Source organism: Colossoma macropomum, unplaced genomic scaffold (genome assembly GCF_904425465.1).
Source record: "Colossoma macropomum unplaced genomic scaffold, Colossoma_macropomum, whole genome shotgun sequence".
Lineage (NCBI taxonomy): Eukaryota > Metazoa > Chordata > Actinopteri > Characiformes > Serrasalmidae > Colossoma > Colossoma macropomum.
The window spans coordinates 31,070-51,143 of NW_023495294.1; the positions used below are offsets into that span (position 1 = coordinate 31,070).

General features: G+C 38.3%; 1 protein-coding gene across 1 annotated transcript in view; it reads right to left on the reverse strand.

Moving 5' to 3' along the window:
* Positions 1-1,147: 1,147 nt before the first annotated feature.
* LOC118801649 overlaps positions 1,148-20,074 on the reverse strand; it is a 42,409-nt gene continuing 23,482 nt past the window's right edge. The window contains exons 4-13 of the mRNA XM_036562014.1: positions 15,043-15,747; positions 13,081-13,785; positions 9,796-10,500; positions 8,986-9,642; positions 8,208-8,286; positions 7,376-7,435; positions 5,155-5,268; positions 4,848-4,961; positions 3,673-3,780; positions 1,148-1,981 (exon numbers count right to left, since the gene is read on the reverse strand). Coding sequence (XP_036417907.1) covers positions 1,798-1,981; positions 3,673-3,780; positions 4,848-4,961; positions 5,155-5,268; positions 7,376-7,435; positions 8,208-8,286; positions 8,986-9,642; positions 9,796-10,500; positions 13,081-13,785; positions 15,043-15,747 — 3,431 coding nt within the window. The 3' untranslated portion in view covers positions 1,148-1,797. The remainder of the gene's footprint in view (positions 1,982-3,672; positions 3,781-4,847; positions 4,962-5,154; positions 5,269-7,375; positions 7,436-8,207; positions 8,287-8,985; positions 9,643-9,795; positions 10,501-13,080; positions 13,786-15,042; positions 15,748-20,074) is intronic.

Below are 20,074 nucleotides of genomic sequence, written 5' to 3' on the forward strand. Positions count from 1 at the left end.
CCCCAAAGAAAAACAATATATGCAAAGTAACACATCTACACATCCAGAGACATCCCGCTCATTTTTACATACAAATCGTGTATAATAGTATAACAATAGTGTGCCCTGATATACAGACTCCAGAGGTTTTAAAAGAGAAATCACTGCATTTATATATATTTTCTCCTAATAATTTAAACAAGACTAATTCCTAAGAACGACTTTATTTTAAGGTTACTGGAAAGTCAATGAACATGTTTTAAAAGATAACTTTACATCAGTAAATACTATTTAGAAAAGGATAATTATTTAATTAGTCACCAGATCCGGTATTTGTGATGCCATGAACTGAAAACAGTATTTGAAAGCAGTGGTACAGCAGTGGAGAGACAGAATGTCGACTTTGTGCACAGGTAAGCAATGTTTCAGAGCAAGTTCAGAGTTTATAAATACAAGTATGTGTCATGGCCTACAACACTGGACCTACGACAAACACTGACCCTCTTCTTCCACATCAAAACACCAACCACTGAGTACAAGCCAGATAGATCATTTAATTGTTTAGTGGCAGCATCATGCTATGGGGATGAAGTACAAGGCCAAAATAAACAAACTCTCAAACTAACTAATCAATAAACAAAACTAACCAAACCAAAAGAAAAGAAAGAAATGGATGAAAAAGTCAAATCAAATAATTTCAAAAGATAGATAGTTAGTTAGTTAGTTAGTTACTTAGTTTGGTATGTTTTCTTGGGTTTTGTCTGAATAAATGAATCCACTTTTACTTTTCCAAAACGTGCTTTAAACTGTTTCCACGTACAGCAATATTGTCCACCCTCAATCCATGGAAAATCAGATTAAAATTTCAGTAACTGTACAGATGCTGTCTCAGACATTTTTCATAGTTCTTCCATTGTAAGTTAAATGATTATTTTATATATTTATTGCTAAATAATCTCACTTATTACATGAATATCTGAAGATCACATGGAAGTGATCCCCTCAAAGTTAAGGTTCATCCATTAATTTGTAAACTTATGCTCACAATAATTTTACAAAAACTAGTATAAAGAAGCAGTCGTTATGATTCCCTGTTTGCAATCATGTTCATCACTACAGAACCCTACTGTACACACTTAAAAATGATGGTTCTTCAAGGGTTCTTTAGTAAAGAAAATAATTCTACATAGAACCATAAACGCTCAAAGAACCATTTGCATGATAAAAGGGTTCTTTGCATTGTGAAAGGGTTCTTCAGACTGATGGAGAATATGCTGTAGACGGTTCTTTTTAGAACCTTTTTGAAAATGGTTCTATAAACGATGTCAGGCGTGTTACAATAGAAAAACCGTTTTGGTGCTATATTAAACCATTTTCAAAAAGGTTCTATATAGAACCATCTACAGCATATTCTCCATCAACCTGAAGAACACGTTCATGAAGCAAAGAGCCAATTAATCAGGGAAAGGGTTCTTTGAATGTTCATGGTTCTATAGTGAATGATTTTCTTTACTAAAGAACCCTTGACGAACCATCATTGTTAAGTGTGCAGGTACAAAGCTTGAGTAGTGAAGTTATGCAAATACAGGCTCTTTGTCTGGGCAGTGAACACAGAAGCTAAAGGGAAGGGTGTCATCACCAAAGAACCAAACTGCCATCATCTACAGCCATCCACGTCCAGAATCATCTGGAACAACAATACTCAGCCTAGCAGATCCACGCTCTGACCATCAGCAGAACCTGCAGAAACAGAGTGAAGGAGGAAAAGAACCCTCTGCCAGTATAACTTATGAATTTCAAACAAACAAATAGTCCTTTTTATAAATGAGGCTCCAGCTCTACAGCGGCCTCCTCCAGAGTGTGGGTCTCCAGGGCTTTTACTGTGTAATGCGGCTTCACATGAGTTTCACAGAAAGACTGAGTGCAGTTCACACACATCTTCACTGCTTTCAGCTTCCTCCCAGTGCAGACATCACAGGCTGTGTCTCCAGGTCCAGCGTAGCTTGGAGAAACAGAAGCAGGACTGATTACTGTTTGCTCAAAGTTCTGGATCATCTCTCCAAATCCTGATGGTTTAATCCTCAAACACACTTTTCACTGTTTAAGACAAACATTTCTCACTGCAACCTTCCAACTCATTAAAATGTGCTTTAACACTAAAAGCTTCAATACAACACTAATAGCTCTGAATACAGTAACATACAGTAACGACCATGTTTACTAACTGCAATTCAAAATAATACCAATAATTAACTGAAAACTTAAATAAGCCAAGTAAAAGTACTGAAACACTAGTGGGGCAAATATTAGTGTCTCTTACCTTTATGTAGGTCAGTATTTAGTATTTTATTAAGGTCAGTATTTTGTTGTGTGTCTTTAAGTCTTTAAGGCATGGAGTGCAGGAGTTTGAAGGATTTTCTCTTTTAAATGTTTAGAGCACTGCAGGTTTTAAACACTTCTTGTCTCATTCTAGCACTTCACTACAATTTTTCACTCTTGACATTGGATTTTTTTTAGTGCATTTGAACACTTTCTCATGTACATTTTATTACCAAGAATCATTGTTTTGACATATTGAATTCAGCTCAATGGTCATAAAAATTAGAGGTTGGGGTTAAGACAATATTTAGCTTGTGTTTCTTTGATTCAAACTAGTGATTGATAAGCCTAATGACAATAGAAGTGTCCCAAAACTACTTTTGTGTGTGTACAGTATCTCACAAAAGTCAATACACCCCTTCACATTTCTGCAAATATTTTATTATATCTTTAACAGCCCTGCTCCCCATTCACACCTTGTAACTCTAACGAGTCACATGACACCAGGGAGGGACTACGACACAATTGGGCACAATTTGGACATGTTCACTGTGAGGTGTACTCACTTGTGTTGCCAGCTATTTAGACATTAATGTCTGTGTGTTGAGTTATTTTCAGAGGACAGTAAATTTATAATGCTATACAAGCTGTACACTGATTACTTTAAGTTATATCCAAGTGTCATTTCTATAGTGTTGTCCCATGAAAAGATATCAAATATTTGCAGAAATGTGAGGGGTGTACTCACTTCTGGGAGATACTGTAAGTTAGAAATGACATAAAAGGTGCTACAATGTTACATGTTTTTGACAACACTATATGATTCCACTACTGACTAAACTGATGAAAAAGTCACTGATTTAGAAAATGTGCTGCTTAAAAGTGCTATGATGAACAGAAATTCATATTATGCAGGTCCTGACTGTGAAATCAGTTCTGTAAGTCACTGTATCTGGACAATCTGAACAATAAGAAAAAAAGATAGAAGAAAGATCATTCCTTACACAACCTTTAAGTTTTCAGTGTGATATTTATATTATAGCTGTGTGGGAATCCCTCATATTTTTTATCAAAGTTTAAGGCTGACACTAAATCTAGAAAAGAAGCAAGACATCTGCGCAGAAGAATATATAAATATATAAACTATATAAGTCAAATATGTAAAAAGCAATTATCTCTAGAAGTATGCTATTTGGGGTTAAGGAGATTCATCAATGTAAACACTGCCAAATCCCCCCCCTAACCAAAAAAAAAGACTTTTGAGTATTCTGTATTTTTCAAGTTCAAACACAACAGCAAATGTGAAAAATGACTTTACTGTTACATTTTTGTTTAATACTATTATAAAACGAACAGTGTAGTTTGTAACAGTACCTTTGATGATCTTTTGAAGTCAAGTCAGTGAATTTTACAGCTTCATCCATTGATGCTTCAGACTTCATGGACAGGCTGCTGGGAGCAGGAGACGTGCTGAGCAGAAACCTGAAACATGAATTTGTGTCATTAAGTTCTGTTTAGGTGTGCTGAATTGAATACTGCTGATCTATTAAATTAAAATGTGAACTTTTAGCATATTGGCCCTTTAAACCAGAGGTTACAATCCCAGTCCTGGCAACCCAGCACTAGGGACATTTTTGTGCTTTGTCTCATTGAGCGCACCTGATTCAACTCATTAACTAATTAACAAGCTAAAAAGCTAAACATTTAAATGAAAGCTTTCATCTTTAAAAAGAGAGGAGGAAATCAAGCTCCACTCTTGATTCAGATCTGAAAAAATCCACAGGTGTTTCTGTCCATCCTTCCACTGTGAGAAGACGACTCAGCAAAGAAGAACATTTTCAAATCAAACAAAGAAGCTGCTGGTGTTCTCAGAGCAATGGACTGTCCACCAAGTCCAGACCTCAGCATCAGTGAATGTGTTTGGGATTACTTGGATCGTGAGAAGCAGAAAATACAACCAACTTCTAAGACTGAACTTTGGAGGTGTGTAAAAATATCCCTACAGATTTCTTTGAAAAACTGAAAATAAGTTTCCCAAAAAGAATGGAACCTGTAATATGGGTAAAGAATGGACACACTCAATATTAATACTAGGTTTTCTGTTTTTGCTCATGTTGAAAAATGAATAACTTGTACCTAATGAACAGTTTGGCCACTGTAAAGATGGTGGTCAGCATCCATCTTTGTCAGACTATTTTCACAATTCAACTCCCACAACAGTAACTTACATGATAAATCTGCTATATTTATTCCTAAATAATTTCACTGATAGTAAGAGCACCTCTGATGATCGTGTGGGGGTGATTTATTGAATTTTAAGGGTTTCGCCATTGACCAGTCAGTCTTCATGGATACTTCACTGGGAACAGGTGACGACCTCTCCAACAATCCAAATCTAAAATGTAACCATTTTTCTTATTTAGCTTATCATATTTCAGTCTGCAAACAGTTACCATTTTACCAATTTACCATTCAACTTAATCTTCTAAAGTTCTTCTAAAGTCTAGTATTTAGGCCCATTGTATCTTCCCACAGATGGCATATGTTACCCTTGGTATTCAGATAATGGCGTTTCACTCAAGCTGAAGTTGTGTTCTGCTGAGCATTCAGTCTCCATGGACAGGTAGCTGAGCACTGATGAAGGTCTGCTCTCCAGTCCAAACCTAAAACATCACATAGTTCTCTTTAAAGCCAACATGAAGTGTGTCATGTGTTTGTACTTTTTATGTGATCTTCACCATTTCCTCATGACATCACAAATTTGAAATTGAGAAACTACAGCACATTGATTAGCCTGTGTGAAAAATTAAAGAACCATAGTTAACATAAAATAAAGAAAAAGCTTTGTAAAAGTACCTCTGATTGTCACGTATGAATGATCTACTGAACTGTAAAGGTTCCTCCATTGACCAGTCAGTCCTTATGGACAGGTAACTGGGAGCAGGTGATGGAGCTCCGTTTATACTAAATCTGAAATATAAATTCCTTTTTTATTGTCATGTACCAGAACCTGTAAAGTGCACACATAAATTACTAAGCAAAATGATTTTTGAGTAAATTTCATACTAATCTGTAGTCTATAGTCTATAGTAGTCTCTTTTCTTTGTAAGGTCTTTTCAGTGTTTTTGAAAATGTGTTTTTTGTCCTCATCGGTGGTCATTTTCTCACCACAAGACCACTGTCAGCTGCATATTTTTGGTTGGACTATATACATTAGTTTAATATATACAATGATTCTTTCTTTTTAGGATATTAGACATCATCTTAGAATTGGATAAATCTAATACTAAAAGATAAAACATTAAGAAGTTATTTTATAACTTTAATTTGTTTAATCTATTTAAAGACTCTAAATCATAGGGAACCTAGGCCCAATCCCATTTCTCCTTTACCCCTACCCCTTGTTTTCGAGTGTCACCCTAACCCCTTGGAACTGAATGGTTCAAATCTTGCCCTACAAAATGGGATAACCCCTTAAATAAAAAAAAAGAAAAACAAACAGTGCTTCATTAACAGCTACGAGCGCTGCTCTGTAGGCGACCCTGCGATTCTGCAGTGATAACAGACAGTAAAGTTTAGCTCCTCGCCGCAGGGCTTTAGTTACATTTAGGGCATCATGTGCTTTCAAAGAGGGTTATAAGACAATTATTTGTTATCGCCCACAGCTAATTCTTTGGTGATACGAAGCTGAAGTCAGATATTCGCCAGCTTCTTGTTCGAATTTTCCCGTTCCACCTTAAATGGTGCAGCAGTTACATTCTGGCGCTTCAGGTGTCAATACTGCTGGACTATTTAAGGTGAAAGTTAGCTAGTTAGCCACTGAGGAATTAGCATGCTATTAGCGAAGAAAATGGCCATAATACATTGAAACGACATTAAACTAAGATAATACAGTGTTTACTGTCATTTTTTTAATGGAGAAAATACTTACATTTGTGGGTTTCTTTGGTCGCTCACACAGCCATCTTGCCGGTTTTTCTTTTTTTTTGTAACACACTGTTTGGAGTGAGCCTCTGACAAACCTCCGTTTGGACGGCCATGTAGACCTAACACTTCATCCTACCCCTCTATCTCAATAAGAATCAGGACAACCTCACCCTAGATGTGAATGTGCAAAACAGAGGACTAAGGGCTAAGTGGCAGGGGCAAGGGGTGAAAGTGGATTAGGCCCTTGTGTTAATAAAGAAAGCTCTCCATGCTCTGATGCTGCTATGTTATCATTAACAACAAAACCTGAACATTCTATACTAAAAAAGCAGCATCTTTTGGCTTTGAAGTATTTTCCTGACTGTTTTTGCTGTTCTTCTGAAAGAGTACCTGTGGCGTGCGCCCGCCCCCCGGGCCCCGATGGCAGCTGCGAGAGCGGGGCCTGAATATCGAGCGGTGATGAACCCCAACAAGACAGCAGGGGGTGAGCCGCAAGTGGGTAGGGGACAGCACGCAAAGCTTGAGCTCCGCCGAGAAACACGAGTGACTGCGGGAGGAGGAGGACGATGGTGCCGGCCATGAGAGGCATGAGGGCAAGGGGTGGGGCATGTTCCACAGCGAGGCCGCTTCACTACACCTCGTGTTCAACCCGGGCGGACGAGCTGCGAGCTGGGGGCGGCGACAAGGAGGCGGAGCAGCAAGCTCTCGTTCCCTCTCTCTCTCTCTCTCTGTTCCCTCTCAGCTCTTTATGCTCACGTATCAGCTGGCTCTCATTAAGGGCAGCGTGAGCACCTGAGACAAGCTCCGCCTCCTCGCTCCATCCTCCACCCACTCGTGGCTCTCTCCCCGCCATCCTCGCCAGGGTTCGTCACCGCTCGATGTTCGGGCCTCGCCTTCTGGCAGGCTTTCGCAGCTGCCATCAGAGCCCGGGGGATGGGTGCACACCACAGTACCACAAGAGCCTTCCTTATATGATGAGGCACAACTATTTAGAATTAGTTCATGCCACAGATTCTGTGTTCTTTAGTGGCTGTACTGATGATATGACAATTAGACATTACAGTCCACAGAAAGAACTATTCCCTTTCATTTAACACCATATGAATGAAGATGTTCCAGGGTCATTTATGGTATTTTTTTTTTTACCCACCGGTCAGTGATCATGGACAGATAGCTCTCGGCAGGTAAGGCCTTGCTCTCTAACTGGAACCTAAAAAACATTAATCTATTAACAGCTCATAATAAATTTGTAGCTTAAATACAGCATGCTTTTAAAGTGTTTTTTTCAATATTTGTTTTAAGTAAAACCTTCAAATACTCTTAAATGTTTTCCCAAAAAATGCAAAATTATTTAAAATAATACACTGAATATAACATTGTTCTACATTTAGAATTGTGCAAGTCCACCTTTGCAGTCACCAAACTTATTTACACTTATCTACTGAATGATGCTGAAATGGTCTGCAGAGGTCACTGGTCAAAAGAAGGTCATTTTGATGTGGACTTGTAGAAATGAAACAGAATTTTAGAACATCGTATTAGTGCAGAGAGTCTGACCAATGCATAAAAAATAGCTATTTTTGTCCATGTAGCAGTCAGCTGGCATTACATAAACTGAACAAGAAATGTATTGGTGAAAATGTATGTCATGACAGCACTGCAAACTGTATCAAATCTCCAAATCTAAACTGAATCAAATCTCCATTTGTCAAGAGGTTTCACATTTTGCAATGATTCTGCTGCATAATTTCACAGAGGAGGTATTTTTGAACAATACTTAGAACATGCATATGGCTATATATTAAGATCTTGTTCATTTCACCTGAAACTGGTGGAATGTTCTTACAATACTTGTGATTTCCATATGATTCGCTCAATACAGATGTACACAATTATTTCATTACAAATCATGTCAAAACAACAAAAAATGTGTCATTGTCCAAACACATATGCACTTGTTGAATCCTCAGAGGTCAATTTACCTTCTCACACTTGTACTGAAGCTGCTGCCTCCTGTGGATATTCTCTTGGTTGCTCTAGATGACGGAATCCTATGGGGTTCTGACACCAACAGATATAACCAAAAGATGAGGAAGAGAAAGGTACATGGGATAAAACATTTCTGTCCAGAAAATATTGCAAGATTTTACCATTTCACATTAGATTAGAATTTATTAGCAGTGGCTTACAGAAACCAAACCAAAAGAAAACAAAATAGTGGTTTTAAATGGAAATTCTGAATGTGTGACTAAATACCTTAAATATATTGATTATATCAAATGTGTTTTAAGCTCAATGATTCAAGCTTTGTGGTTAAGCATAATCACTCTGTAATACTTTTAAAGATATATTTATGACATTCATATCCTTCCACAAATTAGGGTAATGTCAAATTATAAGGAGAATATTAGCAGAGCACATAAATGTAATATAACATTTAATAACACAGGAATATCTTGCCGACTAGTTTTAAGTCACTGTTCATCATTTTCAGTCACACAACAACGTGTAAACTCTTGCCAGCCCCGAAGAGGTTTCAACTGGGCTGAGTTTCAGCTCTTCATGAACAGGTGCCCTTTTTGCAAACAAGCAACAACAAGCACAGAACAGGGACAGGAAACTGGAGCATCATAAAATGTGCATTCAAACTGAACTTTCTGCAGGTATAACACATGCAGCTCAGACGAAGATCTTAATAAGTAAAAATATCTGACTAGAGGCAGAATATTTTGGAGAAATAAATGAGCCAAATAGACTCACCTGCATCTGATCTGAGGGAGTTTTTCCTCCCCATTAGCATTTCCTCTTCTGTTCTCTGTTTCTCTTCCTCCTTCTGTGTATTTTGTTCACAGTTTGCAGCCACCATCTCCTCTATCTTCTCCAGCAGCTCTGTGACCTGAGTGTCATCACTCCTGTTCTCATTGTTGAGAACATGATACCTGTTCCCACATTTCTCAACCAGCCACTGGAGGTCCTTCCCTTCACTCTCAATGTGCTGCTCTATGGGTGTGTCTCCTAGACAGTCTCCAAAGGTGAACAGCACTATAGTGTGTCTCCAGACTGTTTCGCAGAGGTGTTTTAAGTATCCTTCTAATGCGTTTAAGTGCTTTTCTTTAAAGCCAACCTCCAGACGTATGATCAGTAGTAGAGCATGTGGTCCTGGATTACAGAAACGTAAACTGAACATTATATGTCTAAGTATCTCTGAGCTCCTCTGAGATTCATCAAACTGCCATCCTGGAGCTTCAACCACAGTGATGTGTCTCCCTGCTACTTCTCTCTGTCTCTTCACACACTGAGCAGCTCTCTTTAACTCAAACTCCTCTCTGTTCAGGATGGTGTTTCCTGCTGAACTCTTGCCAGCTCCTTTATATCCAAGCAGAACAATCCTCAGCTCTGAGTAACGTCTATTGTTACCTTTGAACAAAAATGAATTCAATGCAATTTATTAGCGCAATTTCTACTTTTTGCATCAAAAGTAGCAGCATTCTTTACCTTTAAAACACCAAATTACATACTCCTCATAATGAAGGCCCACAAAATATTTTTGTATTATAATAAATGTCTTACTTATCTGTAACTGGTTACTCATCCTCTGTTTCTGCATTTTCGTCATCCTCTCTTTTGCTCTCTCTTCCTCTGCTCTCCTCTTCTCTTCCACCTCCTGTAGAATCTTTCTGTCCATTTCAAAATGGCGTCCACTGTTTGCTGCCACCATCTCCTCTATCTTCTCCAGCAGCTCTGTGACCTGAGTGTCATCACTCCTGTTCTCATTGTTGAGAACATGATACCTGTTCCCACATTTCTCAACCAGCCACTGGAGCTCCTTCCCTTCACTCTCAATGTGCTGCTCTATGGGTGTGTCTCCCAGACAGTCTCCAAAGGTGAATAGCACTATAGTGTGATTCCACACTTCATCACTGAGAAGACTCAGGAATCCATCAAGTACTTTTTTGCATTTCTCTTTAAAAACACTGTCCACACGTATGACCAGTAGTAGAGCATGAGGTCCTGAAGGGCCCTGAGACACACTGAGCACAATCTCCTGTTTAAATAACTCAGACATGAGGTCTACAGGTATATTCTTCCACCATCCTAGAGCTTCAACCACAGTGATGTGTCTCCCTGCTACTTCTCTCTGTCTCTTCACACACTGAGCAGCTCTCTTTAACTCAAACTCCTCTCTGTTCAGGATGGTGTTTCCTGCTGAACTCTTCCCAGCATATCTGTACCCCAGCAGCACAATCCTCAGCTCTGAGAGATGGTGTGAGTCAGCTACAGGAGAAGCACAGAAAATACATGTAAGATTGTAATCAGTATTCACAGACAGCACAATTTAACAATTTGTTTTATTTTTTGTTACCAAATGTAACTAAAATGGGCATTACCTAATTGTGTGTCAACTGATAATTCTGAATATTACAGGGATGGATATTTAAATTTTAAAATTAAATCTCTGCAACATGTATTATTACATAAGGGTGAATAAAATAAGAATTACTTAATTATTCTGTTCTGCTTGATGCTCAAGCACCATATGATAATGTGTGCTTGTGTCTTCTGAGATTTATCATTCTGCTGCTAAAGGTAGACTCTGATTTGAGACTTTCTTTAGCTAAGACTCTGTTAGTCACAAGGCTGTCTTGTGGAACCTGGTGCTTGATTGTAATTACTAGTTTCAGGTGTGGTTTCAGGTTAGCCAAAGGTGTGAATTGTAGGGGCTAATATATTGAGGAGGTAATCCCTTGAAGAATCAGTGTGCTTGTGTCTTCTAACTGAGATCTGAAGATGCTAGTTCAGTCTCTTGTCATCTCAAGGCTTGACTACTGAAACTCGCTCATGGCTGGTCTTCCTATGCGGCCGTCAAGCCTCTGCAACTCATCCAGAATGCAGCAGCACAGCTCATCTTAAATTTTCCTAAGTTCAGTCATGTCACTCCACTGCTGTGCTCCCTTCACTGGCTTCCTGTAGCTGCACGCATCAGATTTAAAACCCTCATGACTACAAAAACAAAAACGGACCAGCCCCTACCGACCTAATGGCAATGGACAAAACTTGAACTGTAGCTCGAGCCCTTCGAGCTGCAAATACAGCTCGGCTTGATCCACCAGGCTTCAAGACGTGTGGAAGACAAGCATCAAGACTTTTCTTTGTCCTGGCACTCAGGTGGTGGAACAAACTCCTGCTGTCTCTCTCGCAGTCTTAAAACATAGACTAAAGTGAGCACTAAGTATTTACTGTAATGTATTGTACTGCACTTATTGAAATGTACTGTGCTGGGTTTAATTCTGTTCCTTTTTCTCTAGGTATCAACATGGGCTTTTGTTTCTAGCAATATCTGAGCTCAGGGCGAGCTTTCTCTTTAACCTATTTGTAACTAGCAAAGACACTTTCTCTGAGTGGACAACAAAACACTTTTTGTAAGTCGCTCTGGACAAGAGCATCTACTAAATGCTGTAAATGTGAATAATTTCATTCGATTGATTACATGCCCAAACCCTAACCTGAGATTAGTGTAAGTATCTGTGTATTTATGGTGAGTGAAAAAATAGGTAGTTTAAGTGCCATTGTCCCACTACACTATCATTCACTACACTTGTTTTCCATTTTCTTCCAGACTTTTTGGTGTTTGAGCTCAACAGAGTGTGTTTTTTCTTAATGTTACCCTCAAATAGTTGCTTTGGCCACACCTTATGTTTTTGCTATTTCTTTGATGGGTTTATTTTCATTTTTCAGACACATGATTGCTTACTTTGCTAGTAGTGACAAAACTCTGTACTTCATATTGAGAATTAATATCAACAGATTCCAAATGCAAATTCTGCACTTGAACTCAACTCTAGATCTATTATCTGCTTCACTGTAAGTGAAATAATGAGGGAATAACACACCAGGCCATGGAACAGCTGAGCAGCGAACTGTCCAGTTACTTTTAAACACCCCTGTCAGTAGCACCACTGTTTTTTTCTGGATCATGTTTTTCATACGCTTTTCCTAGATTTTTGTATGTTCTATAAACTTGCTTGGGTTTTGCGGTTCTGGACTGTGTTTTTGATACTTTTGCATGTAATGTTCTTAATGAACTTGTTTCTGACCTCCACCTCTGCCTCTTTTCGGACTGTGCCTTTTGGATTGTGTTTTTTCTGTGAATTGTACCCTGTAATAAACCTGCAAATGGATACTTCCAACCTGCCTACCCCTCCTACTTCACATCCCCATAATGGTGCGCTATGAATAAAAATTGTTGTAATTCTTATGACATTCACCCAATTTGTATATAAATACTCTCAAATGAAAGCTGAAAGTCTGCAATTTGAGCTCATATTCATAATTTAATTTAAACTCCAATATGCTGTGGTAGACAGCTAAAATGGGTTTGTTAACATTGAAATATTTATGGACCTGAATGTATACAGTTGGATCACTTGGTGCCTGTGATATGATACCACCATATTATTTAACTCTGGAAAAAAAAAGAATTTGGATGGGAATATTATAACAAATGTGATTAATTTAAAGTAATCAATTACACACACACACATTTTCTAAGCTGCTTATTCCACTGGGTCGCAGGGGGGTGCTGGAGCCTATCCCAGCGGTCATTGGGCAGAAGGCTGGAAACTCCCTGGACAGGTCAGTAATCAATTATAAAACATTTTAATTCAGGAAAGAGTAAATACGCCTTATTTTGATTCAGGATATATAGCACACTTGTACAATACTTGCAGACTTCTGATCAGGATGACTGAAGCTGCATTCATTCATTATCCTCTGCTCAAACAATACAGACAAAACTGATGGTGACATTCATATTTTATAAAAGAAATAAACTAAAATATTCATTAAATGACTTACACATGTGTGATTTAAAGTCTTCTCTCTGTTTCTGCACCTTCATCATCCTCGTTTTAGCTCTCTCTTCCTCTGCTCTCCTCTTCTCTTCCACCTCCTGTAGAATCTTTCTGTTCATTTCAAAATGGCGTCCACTGTTTGCTGCCACCATCTCCTCTATCTTCTCCAGCAGCTCTGTGACCTGAGTGTCATCACTCCTGTTCTCATTGTTGAGAACATGATACCTGTTCCCACATTTCTCAACCAGCCACTGGAGCTCCTTCCCTTCACTCTCAATGTGCTGCTCTATGGGTGTGTCTCCCAGACAGTCTCCACAGGTGAACAGCACTATAGTTTGACTCCACACTGTAAGACATAGAAGTTTCAGATATCCTTCTAATATTTTTCTATAATTCTGTTTAAAAACATTGTCCACACGTATGATCAGCAGCAGACAGTGAGGTCCTGGAGGACACAGAGACACACTGAGCACAATCTCCTGTTTCAGTAACTCAGTGCTCTCCTCTACAGGTTTATTACTCCACCATCCTGGAGCTTCAACCACAGTGATGTGTCTCCCTGCTACTTCTCTCTGTCTCTTCACACACTGAGCAGCTCTCTTTAACTCAAACTCCTCTCTGTTCAGGATGGTGTTTCCTGCTGAGCTCTTCCCAGAATATTTGCACCCCAGCAGCACAATCCTCAGCTCTGAGAGACGGTGTGAGTCACCTACAGGAGAAAAACATCCACAGAAAAAAACTGTTTTTAATCAAAAAGCACTAATTGGAGAAAATAAAATTATGTATTTATTTTATTATTAAGAAAAATTACTAAACAGTATTATTAAGTGGTGAGAATACGGATTTGTTACTTCTTGTTCTAGTCACGGCACTCTCTTTGACCTAAAGCTCTGACAGTAATGAAAATGATCCAGTCCATTACAGGGATTTTTTGCTACTCATGCAAGATGTTCATGATAAGAAAAGTCTGGAAAAAAATACACATATCATACAGCAATACTGGGTAAACTGGGGAGAGGAGCTCACAGGGTAAGAAGTCCCCTCCACATTTTGTTTTACTCCTATTAAAATTATTTTGTCAAATATTATTTTTACACATTTGCTGAACAGCTATGATCTAATTATTTATGAACTTGCATTTGGACGATAGTGCTCCTGGGATTTATTCCCCTGGAAACCTTTTGTTGTTGGATTACAGCGACCCGTAAAGTTGTATGAAAAAATATATCAAAAATATATGATAATAGGGGTTGTAGAGAAAGCAGGACATTTACATTTTTTTACCACTTATCATTCATTATCCTAAAAATATTTTTTGATTAAATAATAATTTAGTTAGATTTTCAACACAATGATACATGCTTGTTCAGACAAGCAGCTAAACTCTGATTTTTCAGCATATTTGGGCAGGACAGATTTTCTGCAGTCTGAACAGCAAAAGGTTACATCCAATCTGACTTTTTCCAATCTGATTCAAGCCACATTTGTAAGTGGTTTCAAATCTGACTTAAATCAAATTTCTGGACATGTGACTCAGTTTGACCGGTCAGATCAGCCTTCATGTGTTTGTCGTCATTCAGGGCACAGCAGTTCATGACTTCAGAAGGTGCAACAAGAAAGTTGTTGGTGCATATTTACACATTACAGCTTAAACATGGTGAGTAGAAGCTTTAAACAGACATATAGATAACATATTTTACTTTGTATGTTGTAGTTTTTCTGCTTTATTAAAATATCTGATCTTAGAGCCTGTTTTTGATATCACTGTCTAGTCTACAGCTTGTTAACAGTCTGTTGACCAGGTCAATCTGCAATAATGTCATATTCTGTTCATGCTGTAGTTAATAAAAAATGAAATGCTGTTGTGAAATACAGTGTGAACGTTCTATTAGCTAGTTATTGTGAACAATCCTATTCTGAGAGTGACCGGAACTAAAATGATGCATATATTCATTAAATGACTTACACATGTATAATTTAAAGTCTTCTCTCTGTTTCTGCACCTTCATCATCCTCTGTTTCACTCTCTCTTCCTCTGCTCTCCTCTTCTCTTCCACCTCCTGGAGAATCTTTCTGTCCATTTCAAAATGGCGTCCACTGTTTGCTGCCACCATCTCCTCTATCTTCTCCAGCAGCTCTGTGACCTGAGTGTCATCACTCCTGTTCTCATTGTTGAGAACATGATACCTGTTCCCACATTTCTCAACCAGCCACTGGAGCTCCTTCCCTTCACTCTCAATGTGCTGCTCTATGGGTGTGTCTCCCAGACAGTCTCCACGAGTGAACAGCACTATAGTGTGATTCCACACTGTATCAGTGAGAAGTTTCAGATATCCTTCTAATGTGTTTCTATACTTCTCTTTAAAATCACTGTCCAGACGTATGATCAGCAGCAGACAGTGAGGTCCTGGAGGACACAGAGACACACTGAGCACAATCTCCTGTTTCCGTAACTCAGTGCTCTCCTCTACAGGTTCATTCTTCCACCATCCTGGAGCTTCAACCACAGTGATGTGTCTCCCTGCTACTTCTCTCTGTCTCTTCACACACTGAGCAGTTCTCTTTAACTCAAACTCCTCTCTGTTCAGGATGGTGTTTCCTGCTGAACTCTTCCCAGCATTTCTGTTCCCCAGCAACACAATCCTCAGCTCTGAGAGGCGGTGGGCGTCACCTGGAGGAGAAATACATTCACAGAACAAAAAGACATCTGTAAATCATATTCAGCACTGTTTGGAGAAAATAAAATTGTGTATTTGTTTTATTATCAAGTAGAAAATGCAGTTTCGGAAAAAATGCAACACATGAATTAATGCTAATCAAATTGAAAGCTAAAATACTGAACATGTACATGTTAACATTGTAGCGTCGGCAGAAGAAGGAGCCATGATTCTGCTGCAAGAAGTGCTCTTTATTAAACACACCAGCAGAAAGGCACATGCAGAATACAGAAACCTGGAGGTGGGTCACCACTAGCCACATACTTTAACGCCATGGCGACTCGTCCCTCACACAAAACCCAATAACACATACACATACATATAACTAACAAACAGCAACAATAGTCCCTATGTTGGAGGGTGCATGCCTACCATGAGCAGAGTTTCTCAGACCCAGCGCCAGCCAGTAGCGGGTCACACAATATAAATTTGCTATAGCACTAGTGACACTACACAGTGGTGAACATACAGATTTGTTTCTCTGTTTGACTTAATGCTCTGACAGTGATGAAAAGTGATCCAGTCCAAAATCCAAAACATTTCAAAGCATCTAAAAAGTCTACATTTCATATAGCAATACCAGGTAACTTAGCGGGGAGGAGCTCCCAGGGTAAGAAGTCCTCTCGACCTTTTTTCACTTCTATTCAAATGATCGGATCAAATCTAATTTTAAGACATTTGCTCAATGGCTATGGTCTAATTAATTCTGAAACTTAATTTGGATGATGGCGGTCCTGGGATTTCTTCCTCCTTTTTTCATTGGATAATAGCGATTTGTGAATTTATATTAAGTTGATATTAGAAAATATAAAGTAGGTTTGTGGAGACACCAATACATTTACATTGGATTTTAAGAGGAAAAAAAATCTTTACAAGGGAAATGTAAACTTAGACTTTAGGGGCACAGGAAGTTCCTCCTAGACATGGAGCAAAAGGCTCCCTTTGGCATATTGGCTTAAAAATATTAATTAGTTAATTTTTCAACATACAGACATGAAGGCCTTGTTCAGAGAGGCAGTTCAAATCTGAGTTTGCAGCATATGTGATTTGAGTAGGATTTGAGTGGTTTTAATCAGATTCAGATTAGATTTCTGGATATGTAACTCAGTTTGACGAGTCAGATCACACTTTATGGGTGCGGCGGTTCATGACTTCAGAATGTGTGACAAGTGATTTTTGTGATTTTTGTCCATTTTCTCCCTAATTTAGTCTTAACCCACCCACTAATTAGAACCCTGCCCCAATCACACGACACCACCAGTGCTAGGAGGTTGAAGGCAAACACAAGCTTCCTCCGAGTCATGTGAAGCCAGACACTGCATCTTTTGAAACTGCTGATAATGCAACATCATTGGACAGTTGAATGCACATGGAGAAAAACGCTAACCGCCAGTTCTGTTACATCAGCTGACAGACGCCTGCGCTGGCTAGCATCATGCTTAGTGGTAGGAGGGAAGGGGGCGCCATCCTACCCACCCGGAGAGAGCGAGGCCAATTGTGCTCTCTTGGACTCCCGGCCATGGATGGCTGTAGCATCACCAGGGATCGAATTTGCGATCTTCTGATGATAGGGCCAATGCTTTTGATTGCACCATTCTGGAGCCTGAGTAGAAGCTTATAACAAACATTTATGTAACATACTTTATAGTTTACAGTGTCTTCTCCCTTAAAAGATCTGAACTTTAAACTTGTCTCTGAATGTCACTATACAGCCTATAGCTTGTTAGCGGTCTGTTGACCAGGTAGGTCTGCACTGTCATGTTTCGTTCATGCTGTAGTTAATAAAAAGTGAAACGCTGTTGTGAAATACAGTGTGATCATTCTATTAGCTAGTGTTAATTGTTAGATTTACCAAGTTTCGCCCCTACCTAGTCAGAGTATGCATGTGTGAAACATTACAACAGCAACTAATATGCATATGCAAGCAAATGCTTCTATAGCTGGGCCACACAAATCAGATCTGGTCACTTCTAACTTGAAATCTAAACAATCATTCTAAAAAGTCAGATATAAGAAACATCCAATTTGCCTGCAGTGTGAAGAAAGTCTGTGTTGTTCATGTTAGATGTAGTGATCATAAGCTGGAATAAGGCAACATTTTCATCCATCTCACTGGAGATGAGTTTGTAGGTGAGTTTCACAGTGAGGCAGAGTTTCACCCACACCTCATCTGTTCTGCCATAAACAATAATCATTTACACTCACTGATCAAATGTTCATTTCTATTGCTGGGTATAATTCTTATTATTATTGCTTCCACTTCAATAATGTGGTGTCAGCTAAGGGGCCACGCTGCTATGGCGAGCTTCGGGGATGTGATCATGCAAAGTGGATCTCGGGATGTGCCACTCTCCCATTTAAAAAGGCCGGTTATTGTTCTTGTTGCTGATGTTGTTTTTGTGGATCTTGTTAGTGGAGTAGTGGCTGTGTAATGTAACTTGTGCTTGAGGAGGATGAGCTTTGGGTGTGAGTTTGTGTACTCTCCTTGTATGTTGTATCTTCCTAGATTCCCCCCTCATTGTGTTTCGAGTTGGAGTAGTGCTGGGCTGCGCATGTCCCACTGCCTGTTGAAGTGCCTGCTCAAAATAAGAGCATTTACCTATATGCACGATGTCTTATTCTGCACCTACACTACAACAACAACAATAATAATAATAATAATAATGATAATAATAATAATGATAATAATAATACCATTAATAAATTTACCAAACATTATCATGCAATTAATACCTATTCACACATTTCAAGTGTTTCTGTTTTATCATTTGTCTTTTATCATGAGATATTAAAATGAAGTGGAATTACTAACACAAATTTGACTGAAGCCTCAATTTTAATTTAACTTATGTTTATATATTTTTTTTAAACAAGTTTAATGTTTCTAGGGCTTAATAACCATTTTTAATGCAAAGACTAGAAATTATTTGACATATAAATTATAAATTTTATAAACTTGGTTGACAAACTGATGCTAGATTCTCCAGGAGGGCTTCATACTAGGGATGTGAGATAATATTGAAATCATATTGGTATTCACAGATATTTGCTTTAAAAAATTATTGGCATCAGACGGATCATTAAATATGATGGATATTTTAAACTGGTTGATGATCTGTTTATTGTTCTCCAGTAGAGCAGAATGTTTAGGTGACGCTGGGTTACTGTGCTAAAATACATACATTATATTTATTTCACTGTATTTGCAACTCTGCAAAAATAAATGTTGTGTTTCTCTATAATTCTCATCCAGGTAGATTTAATCCTAATTTCTACATTTTATACATGTTTATGTATCTGTATAGGCAGATATGTACAGAAAAAATACTGGATATAGGCATTAGCCCACAATCCTGTATCACTGTATTCCCATATTCTACTCCAGGTAGGGGGGCTTCTTGCACAGATAGTTGGGCAAGATGCCCTTTTTAAACACTTTCTTTTTTTGTTCTATAAAACCAAACTGTCTGCTCTTCCAGTTTATTTGCTCTAACTGTGTGTAAATTTATGCATCATCATTCTGTAAATGTTAAACTCATGTGCAGATATGATTTAGCTTTACAGTAAATGAATGCTGTCCTTAAGAAGGGCAATTAACTTCATTTTCCACTACAATTTGTCTACATGCTGTCTGTGATGAGGAACCTTCAGACAACCTTTGAGACAAGGGACAAAACAAAAACCACAAATAATGACTTTGAAGATTTGCGCAAATAAGTAAACATGAGTTCCTCATTTCAAACAAAAATGAAATAATCAATAAAATAATTAAAAGAAACTAGGTCATTAATTTGTTATAGAAATTATAAAGGAATTCTGGGGCCATATTACAAAAAATTCTTCAGTCTGAGATCATATCTTATCTGCTTTGTTGTCATGGCAACTTCAGTTACAACTGAAATTAGGACAGAAGCCATTACAGAACAACAGTTATTAAGTCTATAATCTTATTTCCAGATAAGAAAACGGTATTGCAGAAACATCCTAATTTGCCAAAATATTCTAAATATTTTCTGAACTTTAAGATAAACCCAGAGCATCTTAACTTCTGTTTTAATCATCTGTGTCTATTGTTTCATATGCAGTGACAGGCAGAATAGTTCATTATAACTAACATAATGACGTTACATTTTTCTACACTGAAAACGCTGCTTTGACTTTGAGTTTTTTTTTTCTAACAGCGTTTAAAAGCCCAGATGCTGCAGACACAATCTCCCCCGTCCCCTCTTATTACCTTATTACCCTGTTTATGTTAGCATGGTCAGCTAAAGCATTTGGGAA